General features: G+C 40.3%; 1 protein-coding gene across 21 annotated transcripts in view; it reads left to right on the top strand.

The window, feature by feature from the left end:
- CADPS (calcium dependent secretion activator) overlaps positions 1-26,227 on the top strand; it is a 452,259-nt gene that overhangs the window by 229,676 nt on the left and 196,356 nt on the right. For all 21 annotated transcript variants that reach the window (XM_089518937.1, XM_089518931.1, XM_089518899.1 and 18 more), the window contains exon 9: positions 10,459-10,525. In XM_089518937.1, coding sequence (XP_089375063.1) covers positions 10,459-10,525 — 67 coding nt within the window. The remainder of the gene's footprint in view (positions 1-10,458; positions 10,526-26,227) is intronic.

Here is a 26,227-nt window from a genome sequence, read left to right as displayed (position 1 = left end):
GGTTAAGTCCTGAATAAGTGCTGCAACGCCGTCTGAAAATTTTCAGTGCGATCATTCAATTTTGCCTGGAGTATGCCTTTTTCTTCCCCAATTTCCTTCCATCTGAAAATCTCGAAAGAGTCCCCAGCATTGATCAGAATGGAGACTGCAGTCAAGAAATCAGGCTAAAACTGGGGAGGGCAGCTATGAAAGAATTAGACAATATCTTAAAGCAGGCCTGCACAACATATAAGCCACAGGCCACATGCAGCCCACCAAATGATTTTGTGCGGCCCACAAGGATCTGAAAGAGTTTGTCTCCTCCATTGAGTGGAAGGCAGATAACAAAATCTGACTGCCAAAGCAGAAGATTCTGCGCTATGTGATAAGGTCATTAAAGAGTAAAAGTGAGATCACAATAGCACACCAGGGAGAAGACACTTTTGTCCGCCCACCCAAGGGAGGGACGATAGATAGGCGGTGGAAGCGAGTGGGCATGGGTCCCTGCTGGCCCTCTGTACTGCCCTCCTTCCATCCCTGAAAGACTTTTGGTGACAAAGAAGAAGGCATCAGCCACCTGGGGCATCCATGGCCATGGAGTGAGGATAGCAGGGATCCACCAGAGAAACCAAGCTCAGCCTGCTTTTGTTTTTGGGGTGGTGGATCGAAAGGAACATGCTTGGGGGGGGGGGTATGTCTCTGTGTGCATATGGAGAAAGTGAGGCACCCCTGGGGGTTGATAGTCCCCAGGAGGGAGAGGAGTATGAAAACCTTTCCCCCCAAAATGGGTGCCAGTTTCATGCACAGATTTGGCTGCCTGAATCCCCAAAGGGCCCTGCCAGAGGGGCTCCTTCCAGTGCAGCTTCTCCTCCCAACTTGCCTTGAGCGAGAAAGGGGGTAAAGGCAGTGGCTCAGTCCCATGCTTCTCTGCTGGAAACACCCAAATCTGCCCAAAGACACTCAGAAGAATCACCCATCTGTCCCAGGGGGAGGGGGTACAGCTTGGAGGATGCCTTCGTGCATGGCAAAATGAGGGTCAGACTGGATGACTCTCCTGACTCAAGAGTTCTTACTGGTTTCTTACATTGTCTGCCCTGCAGCATAAGCATCCACATTTAATCAAAGCTCAACTAAATGTATGGAAATTATCAGGTTTCTGAAAGGACTATGTGGGGCTGTTATTGTGTTTTTCAAATTCAACATCCAAACATACATTGAACACTGTTCTGGTATTGAAAAAGTTTTTCAATTGCAATCCAATGATTATTTTTGTTGTTGTTAGTCATTCATTTTCAGAAGACAATCTAGCATCATAGTTTAAGTACTGGCTACAATTCTGGAGATCAGGGTTCAAATCCCTACTTGGCTATGGAAACCCATTGGGTAACCTTGACTTAGTCACACTCTCTCAGCCCCAAAAACTTCTTGATTGGGTTCCTCAGGGTCACCATAAGTTGGAAGCCAGTGCCTCCCTCAGAGGCTGATTACTCTGTGGGCTTCCATGGCTAAGCGAAGATTTAAACCCTGTTCTTCAGAGTCATAGGCCCTCTTCAGACAGGCCACCCGCTTTTTAAGGGTTCTTTTTGCTGCGTGAGGGAGCCGTGCGATTTGTCTGCTATGGCTCCTTGCACAGCAAAAAAGACGCGAATAGACTGCCCTTTTTGGGCGGTCTGTATCCCACCATAGTTAAATTGTAAGCTGCTCTGATAGCCTTGGCTGAAGTGTGGGGTCTAAATAAAATTATTATTATTATTATTATTATTATTATTATTATTATTATTATTATGTTCAAACTACTACGCCACAATGGATCTCTGTTGTGTTTTGTGGTGTGCCTTCAAGTTGTTTCCAACTTATGGTGACCCTAAGGTGAACCCATCATGGAATTTTCTTGGCAAGACTTGTTCAGAGGAGGTTTCCCTTGCCTTCCCCTGAGGCTGAGAGCATGTGACTCACCCAAATTCTCTCAGTGGGTTTAATGGCAGAGTAGGGAATCAAGCTGGGATATTCAGAGTCCTACACTCAGCCCACTGTGCCACACTGGCTCCTATTCCCCATGTACTACCTGTGAAATAATTGCAGACTTTTTTCTTGTTGTTTGTATATGTCTTCAAGTCACGTCTGACTTATGGCGATCCCAACATGACCTTATCATGGAGTTTTCTTAGCAAGTTTCTTTACAGGGGGTTTGCCATCCTTTGAGGGTGAGAGTGTATGACTTCCCTTGGCTGCAAATTGTACATATCCTGGAATACGTCACCTAATATGTTTGCAGTCCCTCCCTCCCACACTTTCTAATCCCCCCCCCCCCTCATAACTTGGAGATGGAAATAAATTTTAAAGCAGCATTTAAATCTGGACTATTTTTTAAAAAGTAAATGGCCCATATGCTAGTACCATTATTTGGTTGGGGTGTGTGTGTGTGTGTGTGTGTGTGTGTGTGTGTGTGTGTATTCCATTTTCTGCTGCCTTGTCCCCCATTCTGGTTATGTCGATACAGTTTATTCATGACAACCAAATACAGGTTATAGCCATCAAATTACAAACATAATTAAAACCCTTTAAAACTTCCACAGTCAATTAGCACTATAACATATAGTGTTTACTGCAGATTCCCATGCAGGCCTTTATCCTCAAAGCCTAATCTAAGTTTAGCTGTTTTCACAGCAAATCTAACAGTGTTGAACATAACAGACTTAGTTGTATTAGCTAACAAGTAAGTGCTTTTCTCCAAGTCAGTTCGGTTAGCTACAAGTTCTAAACTTCTCTTCAGAAACTTATCTCTTGGGGTTTCATATATCTTACAATGTAGCATATAGTGAATGGTGTCTTCACTATCCCCACTTCCACAAATGCAAGTACGCTGCTCCTTGGGAATCTTTTTATATTTCCCTTCAAGGTAGTTGGTTTTCATTGTCTGGAATCATGGGGCTATAAAAGCCCTACGAAGAAGAGGTTGAGTTATTTCTGACAAATATTTTTCCTCTCCAAAACATACTTTTAGAAAAGAGAATTTTGAAGCTCTAATGACATTAATATCCCACAGAGTATAATGTTCTTGCATCCTGTCTTTGACGAGTTTCCTACTATGCTGTATATCACCAAATTTTACAATTATAGGGTCCAGGCCAAATTTCTTCAAATTTGCTTCACATTCTGATAGCCCTGAATTTTTATAGATAGAACATCTTTGTTCATCTACAGCGCGAGTTACTAATTCATTGATCAGATATTTCAGTTTTACAAAATAAAGAAATGATGCATATAAGAGGTGATAAGATATAGGCATTAATCCAACTTCTGCTTGCATATAGCTGACTGGTACTCCTGATGGAAGGCCCAATATTGTTCTTAAAACATTATTTTGTAAGACCCCTCATTTATTTGTATTAATATTTCCCCATACCTCTGCTCCATATGTAATCTGTGATATGACCTTTGCCACATAAACCCTTACAGTTGGCACAATTTCATTTCCACCTTTGACTCTAGCAAATTTTAAGAGTTAGAATAGATCGTTGTGCCTTCAAATTTACAGCTGTCATGTGGCTATTCCATGATAGGACCCACAATATTTTGTCTTCACCCATTGGGAAATTTTCCAACTGAGTTGATAAAAGTAAAAAGCTTTGCTAATATGGGGGCCCACCAGTACAGATTATCCAAAAATATCTCTGGAGGAAGCATGTCCTCTCCAGGTGGCTTCCTTCTATGTAGACTTAGAATTAATTGCTTCACCTCACTTGGTGTTACTACTGGCCATATCTCCATTTCTTTAATATCAGGAAGTTGAAAGCATGGCAAAAGGTTCTTGCCTAAATCAGAATCAACATCAAAGTTAAAAACTTGATTGAAATAAATTTCCCATGATTTAGGCACCATTCCGGTTATGACATCTGATCACCTCGCTCAAGGCTGCTCCGCTGCTTGGCCTTCTTCCAAGAAAGAGCAGGGAGGAGGAGGAGGAAGGAATTAATAGTAATAATTTTAATCATTAATTATTAATAATAATTAATTAGTAATTACTGCTTATTAATTATTAATTATTAACAGATAATTAGTAATTAATAATAATTCATAACTAAAACTTATCTGTGTCCCAAAGAAGTTTGGTGGTTTTCATTTTGGTCCCTGCCTACTTGTGCAGGTCTGTCTTAAAGTGTAAAGATATAACACTGAATACTAAAGTTAGGATTGTCCAAGCCATTTTATTCCCTATCACAATGTATGGATGCGAGAGCTGGACAGTGAAGAAACTCATTTGAGATATGGTGCTGGAAAAGAGTGCTAAGGATACCGAAGATGGCCAAAAATCCAAAAGAAAAAGGGGGGAAGGGTCCTAGAATAGATCAAAATGAATTCTCCCTGGAGGCAGGATGACTACATTGAGGCTGTTGTACTTTGGCCCTATTATGAAAAGGCATGATGTTAGAAAAGGTGGAAAGCAGCAGAAAGAGAGAAAAACCACATGCTGGATGGTTTGACTCAATCAGGGAGGCCACAGGTCTGAGTCTACAGGACCTGAGCAGACTCCTTGTTAACAACAGTTCCATAGAAAGCATTTTCATCAGGTTGTACTTCATATTTGTATTTCAATAATCCTCATTTCAAACCTGTGAATTAACACTGGTAGAGAGTGCCCCTATCCATCTAGTAAAAATATGACAAAGCAGAAATGTGAATTCTGGTCTAGTTACACCTGCTATCTTCTGAATTAAATTATCTTCTACTGGAAGGTCTTCTGCCTATCTTCCATGAAACAAAACGAGTTCCCTGCTACAAATGAATATTTTCCACAGCCTTTTCTTTACTACCTAGGAACAAATAAAACAGGCCAAAAGTATGATTATGTACTGTGTGAGTGTCATTTCATTCTTATTCAAAGTTCAGCACTATTAATTCAGAACCAAGCAAACCATGACATATATTTTTAGAAATATAGTTCTATATATACCTGGAATAAATAGCTGGCCAATCTAAAATCTAAGATCATTCTCTTTAGAGATTAAATCAGCACTGATATTTAATTTCCTAAAGAAGCTAATTAGCTCTGGCTTTTTGTCACATTTTCTTTTCATTCGCAGTTAATTCTGAAATCTTCAGTACATTTAAATGATTAAGCCATCTGCCCTGTTCTTACAAATTTGGTGTTCCAGACCTCTGTGAAGTCATTTACAATTTCCCCTGGTAACTTTGTAGGACTTCTGATCAATACAAAATGCCCCCTAAAATGTCTCTGCTAAATTATGCACAAATGTACAATGTGTAAGCCAAATGCTTGTCAGTTTTATCTACATAGATTTGGGAGTGACTTAAACATGACATCAGGCAGACATGATGAATTGTCCATGATTCCATGTGTCCAGCATCTAATTTGACTGGATCTCCAGCTGCTTTTCCTAAACTCTTCATAACTGATTTTTATACCTTACAGCTGTCCCTGTTTGGTAAGGACGTTCCTGGTTAATCCTCTGTTATCTCCCTTTTTCATCTGCTTTTAAAGTGTCCCAGTTTCTCTCTCCTTGTCCCACTTTTCCCCTTTGTCTTCAGCTAACCTCAGTTGCTTAAAACTGAGGTTAAAGTGCAAAAATAATTTGTACTCAGACTTGCATCAGGAAAGAGAGAAGAGGAGGGGATCGAATTTTACCCTTTCCAGTAAACTCAGCAAACCACTGCAGCCTTTCTTAGCTTGTGTGTTCTTGGTCATGAATAACTTTTGCCATTATGATCACATTTCAATGTTGCTTTGCCACACATATCCTAGTTTTCATCTATGGAATGCTGGAGAGTATGTAGGCAAGCACAACCATCAGAGCTGTTTCCAGGCTTTAGTTTATGGCAAAACCTTTGATTGTATGATGAAAAAGCTATGGATTGCTCTTTAAAAAATTGGTGTACCACAACAGGCCACTATTGACAGAATAGGGAGAAGCGTAATGGTTTTGTAGTTGACAAGGGGGTCAGGCAAGACTGAATTTTATCACTTTCTTTGTTTATTTTTTATGCTGAACATATATATATAAAGATGGATTAAACTCTGAAGAAGGAGACATGAAAGTTGGAGGAAGGGACATCAACAGTTTAAGATATCATACTACTTGCATAAAATAGCAAAGACTTGGAACAACTAGTGAAGAAAGTTGAGGAACAAAGTGCAAAGGCAGCTTTAAAGCAGACAATGAAGCTATTGAGATAGTGAAAGATATCCTATGTGCTGGCTCAGTAATTAATCAACATAGAGACTGTATTCATGAAGTCAGAAGAAGACAAGGTCTTGGAAGGGCAGCTATGAAGAATCTAGATATGATATTCAAGTGTTAAGATATATCATTGAATACTAAAGTTAGGATTGTCCATGCCATTGTATTTCCCATTTCTACGTATAGTTGTGAAATCTGGACAGAGAAAGAAGCTGATAGGAATAAAATCAACTCATTAGAAATACAGTGCTGGAGGAAGGTTTAACAGGAGCAGCCATTAGGACAGTAATGGGCAAAGAGAGATGGAGAAAACAGCCCTATTATAATGATAGAAGGGAGCACCACAAGGTGTGGGTTACTCCAAAGATGTCCCCCATTTCAAATCAACTGGATAGCCTTGGCAACAGGCTCAATGCTGGGTTGGTGGATGGAAATGTATAGTCTGTAAATTCTCTGATGCAGGATTTGATCCTGGATGAGCGTGCCAACTGGCTTGTATTATGGAGACATGGATGGATGGATGGATGGATGGATGGATGGATGGATGGATGGATGGATGGATCGGGGGGGAGGGGGAATAATCTCTCCCAGCTCTGTCCACATGGGTTCTCTGTAAAGCATCAGGGGAGGCAAGGAGGAAGAGTGGCAGTGGGTTATTGGGATTCCATCTCTCTCAGCAGTGCCCTGTCCCACTGTCTGCTGTTTTTGAATGTGTGTATTTGGTGTTATCTCCCACCCTGCTGCTCAACAGTCTCCCTCCCTGAGCTGGCTGAGTTAGTCTCTGAAGTGATGTTGGAGTTTCCTCAGCTAGTTGTGCTGAGGGACCTCAACATCCATGTGGAGACTACTATGTTAGAAGTAGCTGAGGACTTCATGTCCACCATGACAACCAATGACACTTAATTAGTATCTGATGCCAAGTATGCTGGACCTGGTTTTCTGTTCTGAGCAGGCTGATGGTGATTTGAGTGTGTAGGAACTTTCTGTAGTTCTGTTGTCATGGACTGATCACTACCTGGTGGGGTTCAGACTCCCAGGTACTTGGAGCCTCTGCAGAGGTCAGAAGCTCATTAAGATGTTTCACCCTAGGAAACTTATGGGTCCAGATGAATTTCTGATGGCTCTTGGGAGTTTCCTGATCCCTTGGTGGATGAGCCCATCGAAGCCCTGGATGATCTCTGGAGAGCAGAGAGCTCCTTTATCTGTTATGATGGCTTGATTAGTTACTGTTTTAGAAGACTTAGCCAGAATTAGGGGCGTCCCAGAGTAGAGTCTCCCAGCATCTCAGTAGTTATTTCCCGTAGTTCTTAAACCATTGCTGCACTTCACAAATCACAGTAGTAATCTCAACATTGCCAATGCAAAAGTAATCTTAGAATGTATGAAGTACTGTGTTTGAAAAAGTTCTTTTAGGAGCTAAAACTCATTTTGCCTGATGGATTCCAGGAGTCATCATCCAAAAATAGAATTTTTCCAAAATCTGCTAAAATGTCTTTCAACGGGAAAGATTTTTATACTCTGATGGTTCCCTGTCTCTCTTTTCTTGAGTTTAGTCTGTACTCCAGGCCCACTGATTACCATCTAGTCCTGGGACAAATCAGATTTTCTCTTTACCTAGATTCAGCCACTGCACACAGATAGAAACAAGAGTATTTCTTACTTCTTTACCCACCTAAGTGTGCCTCTAGTGCTTCAAGATAACTCCATGGCTGGATTTAATGGTTTTAAGGAGTTATGCTTGGAAAATCAAATGTGCATGACTAGATTATAGAGCCAATTTGTGATCCCTCCCCCCCCCCCCCAAGGAGATAGAGATAACTGTATTATCTGGTCCTACGTGCATTACATTTTTATGTCTATGTTTCCCATTTAAACAGCACACCCATTTGTGGCCATACACTGTTGCTGGAGGTGGAACATCTGTACTAGGAAGACAGATATGATAGGAGCATTTTCACCCATGTAATGTGTACCCAGTACCATGGGTTCCATGTTCCTATTTCACATTTACTTCTCTGTTATTTAACTTGGAATAGCAATGTAAAGTACTGCCTTGGTGGATCATCTCTTCCAGCAATCTAACAGAAGCTTGACAGTTACCATGTAGATTTCATGGGTAAGGTATGATGTAAAAACTGCACCCTCTTGTTTGCCACTAAGAAACAAAAATATGAGGTACATAGCCTCTAAAAATGAAGGCTCTACATAGCCTCTTGTGGATAATATTGATATGTAGGTCTATCTTCCTTGAAACTGTCTTATCCTTTAAATAAAAAGTCATCAACTGCAACATGTTGCCACAATACATTCCATAATTTAATTTCTCACACTCTCTGAATTAACCCAAGTGATGCTGCTGCTGAACAAAGTTATGGGCTCATCTGTCAAAATATATCAAATAATGAAGCTAGAGGTGAGCTAAAATGGCATGTATAGAAAACACACAAGTTCCCTCCCTCTCCCTCATATATATACAAATATATATACAGTTGTATATTTACTTTTATTTAAAGTCCCCTACAAATTATTTGGTATTTTGATTAAGTTTCTTATGTTAGGCACTGCTTTTAACCAATGTTGTCTCTTGATGTGCAGTAAAATATATTAGTTGATTGACTGATTTTATTTATTTGCCACCTTTCCCCCAGTACCATTTTCTGTGTGTTTTTGTGTGCCTTCAAGTCATTTCTGACTTATGGTGACCCTGTCACTGGGTTTTCTCAGCAAAATTAATTTAGAAAGGATTTACCTTCCTCTGTGGCTGTGAGAAGGTGACTTGCCCAAGGTCATCCAGTAGGTTTCCATGGCCAAGCATGCTCTCCAGAGTCATAGATCAATGCTCAAACCACTATATCACACTGGCTCCTGTAGTAGTATCATACAATTGACCATGGAGGCAGAGAACAAAATGTTGGAGACAATATGCAAACTCAGCTTTCTGTTTTGCCAATTTCTGTGCCTTATATATTTGCACCATTTGTTCAAGCAGATGTCTTAACCCTACTGTGTGACATTCAAAGCTGGTTTTGAGGTTAGCAATCTATTGAACCTTAGTGCGCATGAAGCTCTCCTTTGACTCTAACATTATTTTGGTGTCCAAGAACTGAAATAACAACAATGGGCCCTTGGTCTCTGAGGGTTTCTAGTTCTAGGACCCCCACGGATACCAAAAGCCATGGATGCACAAGTCAGTATTTAACACTTAAAAGTACCTGGGCAACAAGTTCTGGGCACCAAGAAAGCAGTCTTCCTGCACTTTTTCCCACCTTCCTATCACAAGGGCTCTGCCAGAATTAAAACTCTTTCCTGACTCTGTTTGCCACTTTCTCAACCTTCCCATCACAATGCCTGTGCCGGATCCACCTCAGGGAGGGGAAACAGAAGGAGTGGGACAAGGAAGTGTATTTGTGGGAAAGGAGTTTAAATCCTGACAGAGGTTTCTTTGTGAGAAAGTGGGAAACAAAGGCGTGGTACAGACGCATGCTCGCACCGTGCTAGACTTACGGGACTGCGCAGCAACTGTACGTTCCTAACCCTAGCACATACTGGCGGTGGCATAATGGTGGTGTACATGGGCGCCACCATTGTGACATAACGGGCTCAAAGCGTCCACACATCACATTGCACCAGTTACATCACAAGTGTGCCATTGGCGCACTCGGACGTAATTGGCATGGCAGAAAAAGAACCTGCTTTTTGCAGGTTCTTTTTCCTATGTAGGGAAGCCACATGGATGGCAGCTGTGGCTTCCCTACACAAAAAAAAAAAGGCCGCCGCCACTCTGGACAAAACCCCAGGTATGTACTGGACCAAAGTGAGGCAGGAATCAATTCTGGCAGAGGCTGCCTTGTGAGAAAGTAAGAAATTGAGTGAAGCAGTTTAAATTCTGGCAGAGGTTTCCTCTGAGAGAGTGAGAAACGGAATGAGGCAGGGTTTAAATTTTGACAGCAGCTTAGTGATGAGAAGGTGAGAAAGAAGAGGTTTAAGTTCTGCCTGTGGCTTTGTGGTGTGATTAACCTCCGTAGAGGAGGGAGGCATTAGATTGCCCGGGTCTTGCAGCAGCAGCCTCTGCTGTTGCCCTGGGACTGTTTCTCAGCCTGGCCATCACAGGTTAAAAAAAAAATTAAATGTTTCTTCATTTCAATCCACAGTTGTTCAGATCTGCAGACATTGAACCTGCAGATTCAGAGCACCTACTGTATTTCCCTGTTACTCAATATGAGCTTACACTTATTCATAGAAATTCTTCCAATGAAATGATTTCTGCTTCTTTTTTTAGTTATTTGTGGGCCATTGGCAAAAATGTCTGGAAGAGATGGAAGAAAAGGTTCTTCGTGCTGGTCCAGGTAATACTTCAGCTAAAAAAGATTGATGATATTGTTTTTAATTCTGTCATTGTGCAATAGCTTTGGTGGCTCTACATTTAGAACTGTTTTAATCTCTTTTCCCCCCTATCCTGTGTGAAAATATAAATGTTGATAATAGTGCAGCATAAGAACTGGAAGCAAAAACTCTACTGTTTGAATCCCTTCTCCCTCCACCCACACACTGATAAATTCACTCAGGCTGCTGCTACACTGCAGAATTAATACACTTTGATACTGCTTTAACTGCCAAGGCTCCACACTATGGAATCCTGGGATTTGTAGTTTGTTGTGGCACCAGAGCTCTGATAGAAAAAGTTAAATATCCTAGAATTCCATAGCATTGAGCCATGGCAGTCAAAACCATGTTAAACTGCATTAATTCTGCAGTGCAGATGCAGCTTAAGAAGCATTAAGCAAGCCACTATTACTTGTCCCTCTATTCCATCTATAGCGATGGGTCAGAAGCAGTTCATGAGATAGTACACTGGAGATCTGATGATATGAGATATAGGTAAGCTCCATCTCCATGCCAGGACCCTGTTGGCATGCCATGGTGAACTTCTGGAGACCTCTCCCATCATCAAATGATGCCTGGACCCCTTCTGGATTAACGAACAAGGCAGGTAGAGTGGAACAACCTGTGACAGGAACTGTCTCTTTGGGTGCCCTGTTCCACCAGCCATCAGCAGCAAGTAGGCCGGAGCCTTTCTCTTCCATAGTGGCCGAATCTACTCCTGAAAGCCATTTGCTTGGTGTCTCCAAGCCAAGGGGTGACAGCATGAACTACTGCACTAGGGTGACACCAACTATAGTGACACCACTATCCTTCCTCAAAGCAAGAAACTGTGGGCAAAATGATTGCAGAGAGCACCTGTGCTATCACATTGTTGCTGATACTGTTCAAATAATTGTTACAAAGTCAACAGATAATTGTTACAAAGTCTACAAATAGGTGTTCAAAGTCTAATTTAAAGTTAAATTGAAATTGGAAATAAACTTAACATTTCAAGTTAGATTTTGAACAGTTATTTTTCATCTTTGTGACAGCTGTTTCTCTGGGGGTTATGTGTAGGTACTCCAGTGAGCCCTATAGGACTGTGAGTAGCTGCTATCCTGAATGAATAATGAAAAGATATTTTCTATAGTAGTGAAAAAGGTGCTGCTCAGTGGCGAGCAAGTGGGGAAGATGGTACACTGAATATGAATGTAGTTATAGGAGTATCAATAGATGATCCTACCTGCAACAAAACCTAATTTTCTACCTGAGTCACATTTTTACCTTGTTTTTTTGTAGGACTGGTTCTTTTCAAATTCCTCTCTGCCACCAATTCTTAGGTGTAAAATATTCCAGGCTGTTGACACCCAATCTCATTTCCCAGTGCGATGACACTCTGTCTCATTTGTGCAAGAAGGAAGATCAATTTAATGTTAGAAAGAGGCAACAAGAAATAATTCTGAAATGCAGTAGCTAGAAATGTTTCGATGCTGTTACAAGAAATCTGTATATGAAGTCTTCAGTATGGGGCAGTTTGTTATTTGTCACATGTTAATTCAACATTACATCCATGGACTCAGAGTGAAATTTCCTGTTTAACTGAGAACTGGACAATGACTCTGGGGATCAGAGTTCGATTCTCCACTAGGCCACAGAAACCCACATAGTGACCTTGGGTGAGTCACGCACTCTCGGCTTCAGAAAACCCAGTGATAGGCTCACCTTAAGTCAGAAATTTCTTGAAGACACAACAACAAAGAAAACTAGGAATTGTGTTTTAGAAAAAAGCGATCTATAGAAAAAGACCAGAATGTGGAAAAGTTACATTTTAAAACTAGAACTCCCAGAATCCCTTGGCCATTGTGGCCTTGAGAATTTTCTGACCTCTGCAAACACTGTTCAGCATCTTCCTCAAACTACAGTGGTACCTCGGGATACGAAATACCCAGGTTACGAAATTTTCAGGATACGAAAAAAACCCATAGGAAATTATTGTTCCGGGTTGCGAAAGTTTTTTCGGGTTACGAAAAAACTTTTGGTGCTTTTCTCCGCGATTTCACACGGAATCGCGGCTTTTCCCCATTAGCGCCTATGGCGATTCGGCTTGCGAAGGCTTTTCGGGTTACGAACGGCGCCCCGGAACGAATTAATTTCGTAACCCGGGGCACCACTGTATAATATTTAAACAGTGCCTTGGAGAAAGCATAATAATAAACAGAGCAATCCAAAGGCAACCGGGGGGGGGGGGGGGGCAACCAGATGGAAAGCCCCAGCACTGGTATACATCCTCCCATTGGTTCTAAGAGCATGTTAGAGGAATGGGAGGGTTTTGTATCCAGTGTCTCCTTAAATATGCTCCCAGAACAGTCCATTTTTGCCAGTTTTGCAGTTGGTGGTACAATGGTGAGTCAGTGGAGGTTTCTCTGCCCTTGACAGAGAGACCTCTGAAGATAGCCCTGCAGACATTCCTCTCAAGACAGAGAAGGATATTTGTGAAATCTTATGGCCCTTGGTAACATGGCGCTTCAGCTTAAATGGTATAAAAGGCATCTATAATTGCAATTTAGGGATGCTGCCACACTGAAGAATTAACTGTCAAGGGATTTGTAGTTTGTTCTAACACCAAAGCTCTCGGACAGAGAAGGCTAAATATCTCACAAAGCTACAGATCCCAGAATTGCACAGCACTGAGCCATGCCAGTTAAAGCAGTGTCAAACTGCAGTATAGGTGCAGTCTGTGTATATCTTCAGATCAATATTTTGGACATGCAATGCATGTATCACTAGTCTTCCAGACAATGACAAGACTGCAATGATACATGTGAACATTCAGTAAAATATCTGAATGCAAGCCTGAAACATTTTGGCATGAAAACATCAGTTTGCATTACACAGAGGTAGTATGATCTCATTTGACTTACAACAGAGAGGGCAAAAAGAGTTACTCGGTTTGGACCACCTGTACTTTTTAGACTCCCATTAATCAACTCCATTAACGAACATGGATTGTTTTATCCCTTTCTCAGCATTAGTATCCAGCTTCAACCATTCCATCCATATCTCCCCTTGATGTTCCTCATGTTTTTTCCCTCACTAATTGTAATCAGTAAAGTGGGTTAACTGTGTGTATCGGGAAAAGCTGAAGACAGACATCTTATTCTGTTTCTTTCAAGGATTGTTTTTAAGATGAATTTTCAGTAAAATAAAGATTGTCTTTAAAATAATGAACTGCTAAACAGAAAGTTGTGGACATGAATGCAGAGCATGTGAAACATTTCTTATGTGTGTTAAAAGTTCTACAGAAGTGATTAATAACAATACTAATCTTCCAGTTTAGACTGGTCATTTTTAATTTCTAGAAACTAATTAGTGAAAGAAGAATTCCCTTTGAAAAGCATAACTGGAGAACATCTTTAAAATACTTCTCCTGATGGTGCTGCTTAAACCAGCCTTCCCCATTCCAGAAGTGGTAGAGCACATCTTCCATAATCCTCCACCTGTATTACTGATGTAGTTGAATGAAGAATAGTGTCACTGGTTCTGATGTCTCGTAAATATTGTAGTTGAATATATCTCAAAATTGCTTAATTTGACCATTACAGTCTTCTTAAATATGTAAGGCTAAATCCAACTACAAGTCCCAAATAAAGTAGACCCTTGAATGAAAAGCTGAAAGGTAAATCAAGATTTATGAAATCAAGATTGATTCAGTAGGTTTACTCTAGTTGGGACTAGCACTCGGATTTAGGCCATATACTTTGTTTCCCCTCATGAAAGAAGTGAATAGTTAGTTAGTTAGTTAGTTAGGTTTTATCCTGCTTTTCTCCTGAATGAGACCCAAATTCCTCCTATGTCCCCCCATATAACAAACAAACAGCTTCATTTATATACCGCTTCATACTGAATTAACAATGTCTAAGTGGTTGACAACTGTAAGCTAATTGCCCCCAATAATCTAGGTATTCATTTTAGCGACCTCAGAAGGATGCAAGCCTGAGTCGAGCTTGAGCCGTTTTGTTGGTATTGAACTCGCAACCTTATGATTTTGAGTGAGTGGCTGAAGTACAGGCATTTAACCACTGTGCCACCAGGGCTCTTTTTGGGATATGCTGCAGCATTTATCATAAAGATCTGAATATGTGGATAATGTAGACTAATTGTTAATTTTTTTTAAAAAAAACCTCTTATACTTTGCTTGATTTTTTTTTAAAAAAATGCTGTCGATCATTTACAGTGGAAAAAAATTATATGATCTGCTTCAGAGTGCTAAGAGCAGTACACTGGTTTTACCAGTTTGGAGGAAAAGTTCATCAAGGCACTAGCATGATCATCAAGGCAGGACCTTGCAGGCTGACAGTTTTTTAAATGGGCAATTAACCTATCTTACTCTAGGGAGATTTTGACACAGAGGCTTACCGTTCTTAAAATGTGACTACATTGTCCCTAAAACATGAGGATGTGATTGCCAGTCACACTTGTCTCCCTTGATGAAATCGTCATGGATGTTCCTATTTATGCAGAGAAATGGCAGCTCCATGAATGCTTTAATGACAGGACGCCTCCATGATGATTTCATCACAGGAGACAAGTGTGGCCAGCAATCACACCCTCATGCTTTAGGGACTATCTAGCCATGTTTTACGAATGGTAAGCCTTGTGTGATAATCTCCTAAATATAAATGAGATAGAAGGACAAACTGGTTTTACAGCAAAACCAGAAAAAGATAGCAGCAGAAATCAACAGAACAGTCTTTACTCAATGCAGGATGTTTCTCAAAGGAAAAGAAGAGGGGAAAGGCATCGGACCTAAAACATTATCTAAGAAAGGTGTATCTAAACCTAAAACACTGCAGATTAAAACATACACATGGAGTTTCTCACCTTCACCCATGAAGAAGATGACTAGAGACTGGAACAGACCTCATAAAGAGTGAGAAGCAGGTCTAATGGGTGAAACAGACTGACCCTTTGTGCTGGCTTGGGAGCAGCCTCAGAGTGCGGCATTTAAACACTGCAGGTTCTGACACCACCCCCAAGCCAGCATCATGCTGCATGCCTGACCACAAAGCAGGCAGCTTTGCAACACTCTGGTGGTGCAGCGTTTATGTGTTGCACATCACAGGAGCACTGCAAAGCTGTGGCAGCAGCGGAAAAGCAGGCTTTTTACCTGCTCAAAAAGGAGTAGCATTTTCCTGCTTCCTTTTGTGCCACCAAAAAGCTGGGTTGGGGGGCGTGGTGTGCCGCCCCTTCAGGGGGGAACAGGTCAAAGAGAGACAGGTCAAAGAGAGAAGATTTTCACACCAACACTTACCATGGGTTAAGTGCCAGTAAAGCGGCGGTAAAACATTCCTGAAGCACAAGGGTATAAAAACCGGTCACACTTCTGAAACATCAATGAAGTGTCCCCTCACCTCTACTGTCCTTGGATCATTCACGGAGCAGCCATTTCCTATTAACAGAGCAGCCATTTTCTATTTGCTTTAATAGAAAATGGCTACTCCTTGAACGAAGGGGACACTTCACTGACATAGATTTTTGTGGGTTTTTCAGGCTATGTGGCCATGTTCTAGAAGAGTTTCTTCCTGATGTTTCACCAGTATCTGTGGCTGGCATCTTCAGAGAATGTTCTCTGAAGATGCCAGCCACAGATGCTGGTGAAATGTCAGGAATAAACTCTTCTAGAACATGGCCACATAGCCTGAAAAACCCACAAAAAACTATGGATGCCAGCCATGAAAGCCTTCGACTTCACACTTCACTGACATTTCAGAAGTGTGACCAGCTTTCACATCCTCGCGCTTCAGGGATGTTTTACTGGCGCTCTACTGGCGCTTCACCCACGGTAAGCACTGGTGTGAAGATCTTCATTCTCTCTTTGTCTCTGAATTTTAAAGGTCTTCCTGACTTGGAGATTGCTTTCCTAAAAGTGAAGAAAGCACCTCTGGATGGAGCAAAACATGACCTCGGTGTTGTTCAAAAAACCAAAAACATGTGCTTGTAAAGGGGCAAAGGTGAACATGTCCTTTGGGTGCTGATAATGACTCTTAAGTGGTCTGGGCAAGATCAAGCAATGGGCTTGTATACTCAGGACAAAGCCAATCAATATTGATATTTACTCTCAAATCCAGATATTTTTCCTAATTTCTCTATAGTCTGCAGGCTAATTCACTATGGGGGTGGGGAGTACCAGTATGAGACAGTTAGCCAATATTCATTCCATGGAGGTCAACAACATGTTAAGCCCTGATTGTTTTCATTAATGCAACCATTTCCTTGTCATCCAGGAGTGTGTGTATGTTTGGAATACAACTTACAGTTTGTACTTCAGAATAAGACTTGATCTTTTCCCCAGCACGGGCACAGATTCAGAGAACCATCAGCCCTACCTGTCCAGTATGATTTCTTAACAATTTGTGCAGATTCTGGAAACAGACAGCCTTCCTGTCTTAAAAGTTTAATATTCATATTTATTGAGCATGACTCATAACAACAGGCTTTGAAGGGACAAAGAGAATCTATGGTTTTCTTGATTGTGTCCAGTGGTTGGATGAGCATTTTCATACTTGCACATATGACTATTTCTGGTATATATCCAAATGGAGAATCTAGCTCTTAAAATCAAATTAACAGGAAAGTATTCTAAAGTAGCAGTTGATTATATATTTCATACTAGCAATTACGAGTTTCAAATCTGTACTCAATGTATTCATTGATTTATTGTCTTCTTCAGTGTTTACTGTTTTAAATTCAGTTACAGCAGCCAGGGCTCCTGTTTGCACATATTCCACTAACATCCATTCATTTTATAGTAATTTACAGCACAATCTTATACTGTATACTCAGGATCTTGTTTATTCAGAATTAAAAGTACTGAACTTTAAAGGCACTTCTAGGCAAGCCTGTATGGGATTGAATTTTTTATAATAAATGAATGACTATTCATGCTGAATCATCATTTTGACTAGTGATGTCAGTAAGCTTCATAATTACTGCAGCTAATGTACAAACTTGTTTGGTAGATTCCACAACCACATTGCCCCAATAAGAACATAGTCAAACCAGAAAAGAACTTTTCCATTCTCTCCCAGTCAGAGGCTGGAAATGTTAAATTGAGGACAACAATTTCCAGAAGCCTCCATCAGCATGGCCATTAGGAGCTGTAGTCCAAAAAGTTACTCTTTCAGGCTCTGCCTTCATTTACCTTAATTTTATTGTTATAAAAATGATGGAGGCAAGGAGACCCATGGAAACCTAACCCTGAAAAATACATTTCTCATGGTTTCCAAAGCCCTATGGAAGTTAAGGAAAGAAGGAAAAAACTGTCTCCCAGCCTGCTCTTGCCCAGGAACCAGCAGCCAGGAACTTGCTTATTCACAGCCTTTGAAGGGGTCATATAAAGGTAGTTCTGTTGTGCTCCGTATCATAGTGATATAATAAACAGACACAAAATTGGATGGATGGATGGATGGATGGATGGATGGATAGATAGATAGATAGATAGATAGATAGATAGATAGATAGATAGGTTGAGTCTTCCTTGGAACCAGAAATGTTTTGGAGTTCAGAATTTTCCAGCTTTCAGATTAGTTGCAGATACATAATGAGATATCTTGGAAATGGACCCAAGTCTAAAAATGAAATTCATGTATGTTTCATATTTATACATATGGCTTGAAAGTAATTTTATACACAACATTTCTAATAATTTTGTTCACAAACATTTGTGTAAACTGAGCCATCAGAAAGCAAAAGTGTCACTAGCTGAGCCACACATGTGGACAATTTTGGAATTCCAGATGAGGCAGACTCAACTTATACTTCTGTTTGAGAAGCCCAGTTGTGAACCGAACCATTGGATGAGGTATCTTTATTTCTACAAATTACTGTTTTAGCAAAATTACAAGAGTACCTGCTTTGTGCTAAGTATAATTTCATCTATTATGGTGCATCCTTGATATCGGCTGGAGTGATTCCAGGACACCCTATGGATATCAAAATCCATAGCTGCTCAAGTCCCATTATATATAATGACATAGTAAAATGGTGTTCTTTATATAAAATAGCAAAATCAAGGTTTGCTTTGGGTGTGGGGGGGGGCAGAAATCAAATACTTTCAAGCTGTGGATGGTTGAATCCATTAATGCAAAATCCATGGATGTGGAAAGTTGGCGGTATTGTTTATTCTCTGAGAAGTCATGCAAATTCTTTCTTGGCCCTAATACCTGAGAGACTTATAACTGGAAATTTCAGTGAGTTAACCTAAGGAATTTGCTTTAAGAGCTCTGTTGTGGGCCTTCTTCTTCCATAAATGTAATTCTGCATTTTGCATTTTCGTGTGTGTGTGTGTGTGTGTGTGTGTGTGTGCGTGTATTCCAGGCTAACATAGATGGGCTCTGTGCTGGATGCGGCAGCATCATTAGTTAGAAAATATTTAGTCACAGGTAGAGATGTAACATTTAAATAAATATGTGTTCATGTATAGTTTGAAAGAAAGTCTAGTAAAGAGAATGTTTTCATGTGATTTTGTTGTGTGCCTTTCTGTTCTTACCACTCTAGTAGCAAATTTGCCCTCTGAAATGAACAGAATGCTAATTGCATGCAAATTTCATGGCACAGACTTGTTATTCACTTCATTGTAAATTCTGAGATATGCAGTGTGAAAGTGATGGCAGAATATGACCCCAGGGTTAGGAATGAAAATGTGTCCACCGCATCATAAAGCAGGGAGATGCATGGCAAAGTCAATCTGATGCTCTTATCTAGTTGGAGAATGCCAGAAAAGCTTTTACATTGAACACTTTTACTGTAGTAAATGGGGGGAAAAACTTTTGATAATCCAGGACCATGAGTCAATCAGATATTATTGTCTATCTCCTCATGTTCCCCCTCAGATTAATCTATTGAGAATCCATAAAGCATTACTGCATGGCCTGTTTATTAAATATAGTTTTATTATTCATTCTTGTAAGATAGTATCCCAGAATGCAAATGCTCTAGCCATCATACTTAAAGATTACAAGATTAGTATTTTAGCACTACTGAAAGTGTTATTCTTAAATAGATCATTAAGGATGACAAGGGGAATTGTAAAAACTGGTTAAAATATAGACAGTTGTTGCATTTGTGGCATGATTTAATTATTTTATTTATTTATTTTATAAACCACCTTTCTCCTGGAGGGGGACCCAAGGCGGTTCTCACAAAAGAAATCAATTAAAATCTACCCATGCAATTTTAAAAACAAAATCATCACTTATGAAACACTATAAAATTATATAAAAACATAGAAGAGTCAAAAAAATAATTAAACCACACACCCCAACAATGTCCTTACAAACAACTGTAGGGAGATGCCAACTAAGCAGGCCACAGTTCAGTCAGCATTGTGCAAGCATTTGGTTGCTCCTTATCTAGCAATTCCCAGCATGGCCATAGGTTGCTGACATCATGGTATTAGTTGAGCCAACTATTTTTCTTTATCAGCTCCTTCCCAATATTTGCTTAGAAAGCCCTGCATTCCCTACCCCACCTTCTATCATGCCATAGCTGCTGATTCTCAATAGTGAATTGCCTGATTGCTTTTGCTGTATATAGGGATCTTCCAAGTCTTGCCCATCCCTTGGAGTGTATCACATTCTTGGTGCTCACATAATTAAAATGCTTTGTACAGTGCTAGTCATCTGATCACATATATGCCATTCTGCTCTTCACGATCACGCCCTGAGAAAGTTTTGGCAGTCCCACCATCTATTCCTCTGGTGGCCGCTGTCAAGCTTTTTGCAGGGAGATTACCCCTAAACTCAACCATATCTCTGCCATGATTATGACAGAGCCAAGAGCTTGTCACTTTTAAGTGGGCAATTAAGACTGTTCTTTTCAGACCGGCTTTTAAAAAACAGTTTGCTGTTCTTTGCTCTAGCTCATAACATATGTCCACCTATCTGCTGCATTCATATTATTTGATTCCATGTTGAATTTTGCTTTTTTAAAAAAGGAAATGTAGCCCATGTTGAGAATCCTGATAGAAAAGTCCAAATGAATACACACACATGTTAAAAAGGGGAACAGAGAAATAATACATAGAATCATAGAGTTGAAAAGGGCCTCATGTGCCAGCAAGTCCAAACCCTTGCTCAATGCAGGCTCTCCAACTAAAGCATCCCCAGAAGGTAGCTATCCAGCCTCTTTCAGAAGATATTCAGAGAAGAAGATCCCATCACCCCTCTAGGCAATTGGTTCCATTGCTGAACCACTCTTACTGTCAACAACTTCCTTCTAATGTTCAATCAAAATCTGCTCTCCTGTAACTTCAAACCATTAGTCCTAGAGCTCACCTCTGGGGCAGCAGATAACAGGCCTGCCCCCTCCTCCCTGCGACAGTCCTTCAGGTATTTAAAAATTGCAATCATGTCACCCCTCAGTCTTCCCTTTACCAAGCTGAACATGCTCATCTCCTTCAATGTTTCCTCATATGTTTCGCTCTCCATACCTCTTATCATCCTTGTTGCCCTTGTCTGAACCTAGTCTAACTTGTCTATATCCTTTTTGAAATGAAGCATCCACAACTGAATGCAGTACTGCAGATTCCAGTGAGGAATAATATAGTGGAACTATTGCGACTGTCAACTTGGAAATTGTGCTTCTATTAAAGCAAGCTAAAATAATATTTGACTTTTTTGCTGCAACATCACACTGTTGGCTCATGTTCAATTTATGATTCACAATAATCTCACGGTCATTTTCACATGTACTGCTGAGCACTAGCCTAAGCCCGTGCTGTTGGTTTTGTGGCCAAAATGTAGAATTTTACTTTTGTATCTATTGAATATCATTTTAAGAATTTTTGCCCACGTTTTCTAGTTTATCTAGGTCCTTTTAAATTCTGTTCCTTTCTTCCAATGTGTTAGCCACCCCTTCCGGTTTTGTGTCATCTGCAGACTTGATAAGGCTTCCTTCCACCCTGTCATCTAAGTCATTAATAAAAACGTTGAAGAGTAATAGCACTAGACTAGCACTCCATTCAAATTTGAAGCTCAGCCACTGATGGTAATCTTTGAGCATGATTTTCTAACCAGTTATGGAGCCATCTATTCCACATTTAATCAATTTGCTAATCAAAATATTATCTGAAAAGGTTACAGGAAAAACGCAACTTAAGCAGCAACATACCACTTATATGAAGGCAAAAACTGACTAAATAAAGGTGTTGAGACTTGAAGGTCTGCAGAAAAGTATGTAATGAACTTTGGGAATAAGGCTGTGAAAATATAACTGGGCTTGAGACAATTTTTCTTTTCATACTGTTAAAACAGAACTCTTGGATTACCCAGTGAAATGGATACTGGTAATTTTGAAAGACCAGAAAGAAAGAAAGAAAGAGTAACCACATCCAGAGCATTCTTCAGGGAATCAGTTTAAGGAATCCAATAGAATACAGTATGTGTCTCCACCCTTGTCATCAAAGAGGATTTATCAATGACAAAATATGGATGCAATTGCCTATATTTAACCACTCCGAAATGTCAGTTGTATGACACAAGATAGAATTTAGGTACATGAACAAATAAAGGCAAACATGTATACGCCCAAAAGAGTAAACTGAGATAAACATAAAACATTAAAGCAACTCTGGTGGCGCAGTGGTTAAATGCCAGTACTTCAGCCACAAATTTGTGAGTGCGATTCCAGGCAGGGGTCCAAGATCCACTCAGCCTTGCATCCTTCCATAGGTCACTAAAATGAGTACCCAGCTTGTTGGGGGCAATTAGCTTATACATTGTAAACCGCTTAAGTGCACTGATAAGCGGTATAGAAATGTACTTGCTATTGCTATTGTTATAACATACATATTTGTCCTACCAAGTCCACAGTCCTCATAGAGGACCCTGGTTCCCCAAGTGGCAAATTTATGAATGGCTTTAATTTGAAATTAAAAATTCAGAATGCAAATGAAACAGCTGGTTAATTAGTGCTAATTAGCAGGGTATAAATCTGAATCAGTTTGAGAAATTTGTTCAAATGTTTCATTGGATTAGAAATTGTCATACTAGGCATATGCCCCAACTTGAAATTAACTTGGAATGTAGAGGGTACTGATGAAGCATAACAAGACAGGAGCTTGATTGAAGTACTTTGCAACTACCTAGAGATCACATGGGGGATCTATGGAGTAGATCTGGTTTCTAGCCCTTAGAGTGCATTCTGTCACAGATCCCGTGTGGACATGTGATCAATATCAGTCTGAAAGAGTTGTATGTACACACTTAGGACTTCCTCTGCAGGAATGGAAATTTTGGTTGATGAGGATTTTCTTCCTCATGAATGTATGTATCACCATATTTGCATAAACTGGCTTCAGACTGATGCTGAGTGTCTGTCAGCGAGGGGACATGCCTGACATGTGCACTGACATCTAAGGGATGGAACTGGCATATGCAGTAACCCTTCCGAATGTCTGTCGTCCACAGTTATCAAACAAGGCAGATAGTTTTACTGGTTCAGGCACAATTACATATACTAGAAATTCTTGAATTCAGAATTCAGTGTTTATTGTGGTGTTCAGTGGGAAATGAAAGTTATTTTTATATGCAAAAAGGAACTATGAGAGCAAAACAGATGGCAAATTAAGAGCACATTTGCTGAATTGGAGAACATATTCTCTTACAGAAAACAATTGCATGAGAGAGAGAAAAATGATATGTTAATTCTAGATAAAGAAATCACTCTCCTTCAGAAATGCAATATCTGCTGGCATCTCTCATGTGGTAATTCCAATCTGATTATTTTGACTGAGCATCTGGGAGCCTGAGACAGTAAAGTATTATAATATCCATGGCTGGCCAGAAGGTGGCAGCAACATACCACTTATATGAAGGCAATGACTTCTCTGCCCGCCACCCATACATGCACACACATTATTCTGAGTATAAAGGTAGTGGTGGAGCAAAAATGTGTGTGTGTTTAATTTATTTATTTAAATCAATTTATGGCTCCATGACTTGGCTTCTGGATCAAGCAAAACAAGCCAGTCTCTGACCTCAGGCTTTCATTCTCACATGGGTACATGACACTTTGCACGTTTTAGAGTGCTGTCCGTAAGAACCAGAAGGGTGAAGAAGCTATGAGGTCCAGCCTGAAATGTTACTTTTAAAAAGTTATATGTTCCTATTACTCAAAAAATGTTTAAAGAGTAGCTGCTATTGCTGTTACTCATTGCATAATGTATTATACTATGGGTCTTGCTGCTTTTTGCTTTTCAACATTACTGGGATTACTAAAACAAAGGTATAATTCTTTTTAAAAATCTTGTCAAGATACCTCTACAATGGCAACTGAAAGATAGTTTTTGAAAGTAACTAAAATGATTGCTCATAACAACAGTGAAATAACTTCATTAATTCTTGTTAATGCTTCTTTTGAAATGTCACTTTATTATATTCTTGTTTGCTCTTCTACAAAAAAGAAAAGAACAGCAACCAGTTACAGAGAACTATATTACTTGTAATTTGCTGCTTCCTGACTCTGGTAAGGAGCAGAGACATAGCCAGGATTTTGGGAAGGGGGGGGGTGTCCAGACTAAGTGCCACCATTGTAATAGGCCACCGATCATTGTATCTAATGGAAGGGGGGTCCAAATCCCCCGGACCCCCCCCCCTTGGCTACGTCCCTGTAAGGAGGATGGATCAGATTCATTTTACACGAAGAAAGAGAGAGAACCAGGTCAAAGAGCAAGGGGTGATAGCCAACTCCTCATTATCATTCTGGGAATTAGCCAACTATTTGGGGTGGCCAAGAAGGAGACTTACAAGGGTGAGGGACAGGGTGGAAGAACTAAGAAGCAGCAAGCACTATTCTGACAGCATTTTGTCTTGTTTGACCACAAACATGTAGGATCAATTTCTTTGTTCAGAAATGAATCCTTTGTTGCACTTTGTTCCTCAGGACGCACACCCGACTCTGCCCCCATGGTGATGTGATGCCTCACATCTCATCTCACCGGAAAGGCCAGATCAGGGCTGCAGCATGCAGTTGCTGTGGCCCTGATCGAGCAAAGATGGAGGTGGTTGCAGGCCACCCCTTCAGGGGCAGTCTGCACAGCCTCCAAATGCTTTTTTAGCTCTAGATATATCACACTGCAGAATTAAAGCAGTCTGCCATCCCTTTACCTGCCCTGACTTGATCCTACAGAATTCTGGGATTTGTAGTTTGGTGAGGTATTCAGCCTAGTATGTCAGAGAATTCTGGTGCCTCAGCAGATTAGAAGTCCCAGTATTCTGTAGGATAGAGTCATGGCAGTTAAGGTAGTATCAAACTGCTTTAATTCTACAGTGTGGATTCATCCTCTGTCAAGGGTCTCTCCCCCCCCCCCCTTTTGCTGTCTACATTTGGGGAGACATTACTTTGAAAGAGAATATTACAAGCAAATAGCTAATACTGATTTGAAGCCATTGGAGGGCAGCATGGCATTGAATTATCTTGACTTGCATGAAAGATCTGTTACAGCTTCAACCATTTTTAAAAAAATAACATTTCATAATATATATGGGGGGGCAGTAATCACATTTAGCTTTCCTCGTAACAGAGAAAATAGTAGTTTGAAGGGAAGTCTATTATAGCTCTTTTTATACAGACCCTCCTATGTAGTGAGACTACTTCCATATGAGAGATCTCTCCCTCCCCCACCACCATTTTTCTCCAAATGACAAGCACAATTCATTGATACAGGAGTTTTAAGGAATCATCAGAAGCCAAAGTTTCTTCCAGAGGTCAAGGAAATGTCCAAACCAATATAATTATGCAAGGAACCCAGGATGTGACACAACCTTAACAAAGTCATTCTGAAATCGTTTGACAGTAAATTTCCCTGTTCCTACCCTAGAGCACAAGAGAATCCTCTGCTTTCTAGCTGCCTTCTCCAAGACAATCCTGATTTTTTTAAAAAAATGTTGAGTACAAGCTGGGTCTTGATGCAGCCTGATGGGCACCTAAAGGCGATGTCAAAGCCCCCCCTGCAGCCCATAGAAAGACTGCCATCAAGATTTTGACATTGAATGCGTCATGTCATGTAGATAGATGGTAACTCGAAGGAGTGAGAGCTGCCATTTACAGGACCACTGACAAGAACTGTACAGATCTGTGCAGTTTTCAGATTGCTTTAATATGACTGGTAACCAACTGTTCAGCTCACATTATTTGTGACAGTGTGTCACTCTGGCACTATCTGAATGAATGATAAGCATTTTCAAAGCATGTGGATTCTTCCTTCTGGACAATAGCTTTTCTTTTTTTTAAAAAAGAAGAGGCCCTGGAAACAATTCAGAGAATAAAAAGTCCACTGTAAAAGTACTTTTTAAGTTGTATTAAAAGATAACTAGTGAAAGTGAAAATGAAAGGAGGGTGCCATTTTTTGGCTCCTTGCTACTTGCAACCAGGTCCTATTTAAGCTTGCTTCCTGGAGAAAGTCTAGTGGACTTAGGCTGCATCCACACTGTAGAAATAATCTAGGACACAATTTAACTGCCATGGCTCAATAGTGTAGAATTTGGAATTTGTAGTTTTGTGAGCTATTTAGCCTTCTCTGTCAGAGAGTCCTGGTACCACAACAAACTACAAACCCCAGAATTCCATAGCATTGAGCTATGGCAATTAGAGTGATGTCAACCTGGATTATTTCTGCAGTGCGGATG

The sequence above is a fragment of the Sceloporus occidentalis genome, unplaced genomic scaffold (assembly GCF_023333645.1).
Source record: "Sceloporus occidentalis isolate IW3139 unplaced genomic scaffold, rSceOcc1.0.p SCAF_1, whole genome shotgun sequence".
Taxonomy (NCBI): domain Eukaryota; kingdom Metazoa; phylum Chordata; class Lepidosauria; order Squamata; family Phrynosomatidae; genus Sceloporus; species Sceloporus occidentalis.
This window is presented reverse-complemented; position numbering and strand designations above follow the sequence as displayed.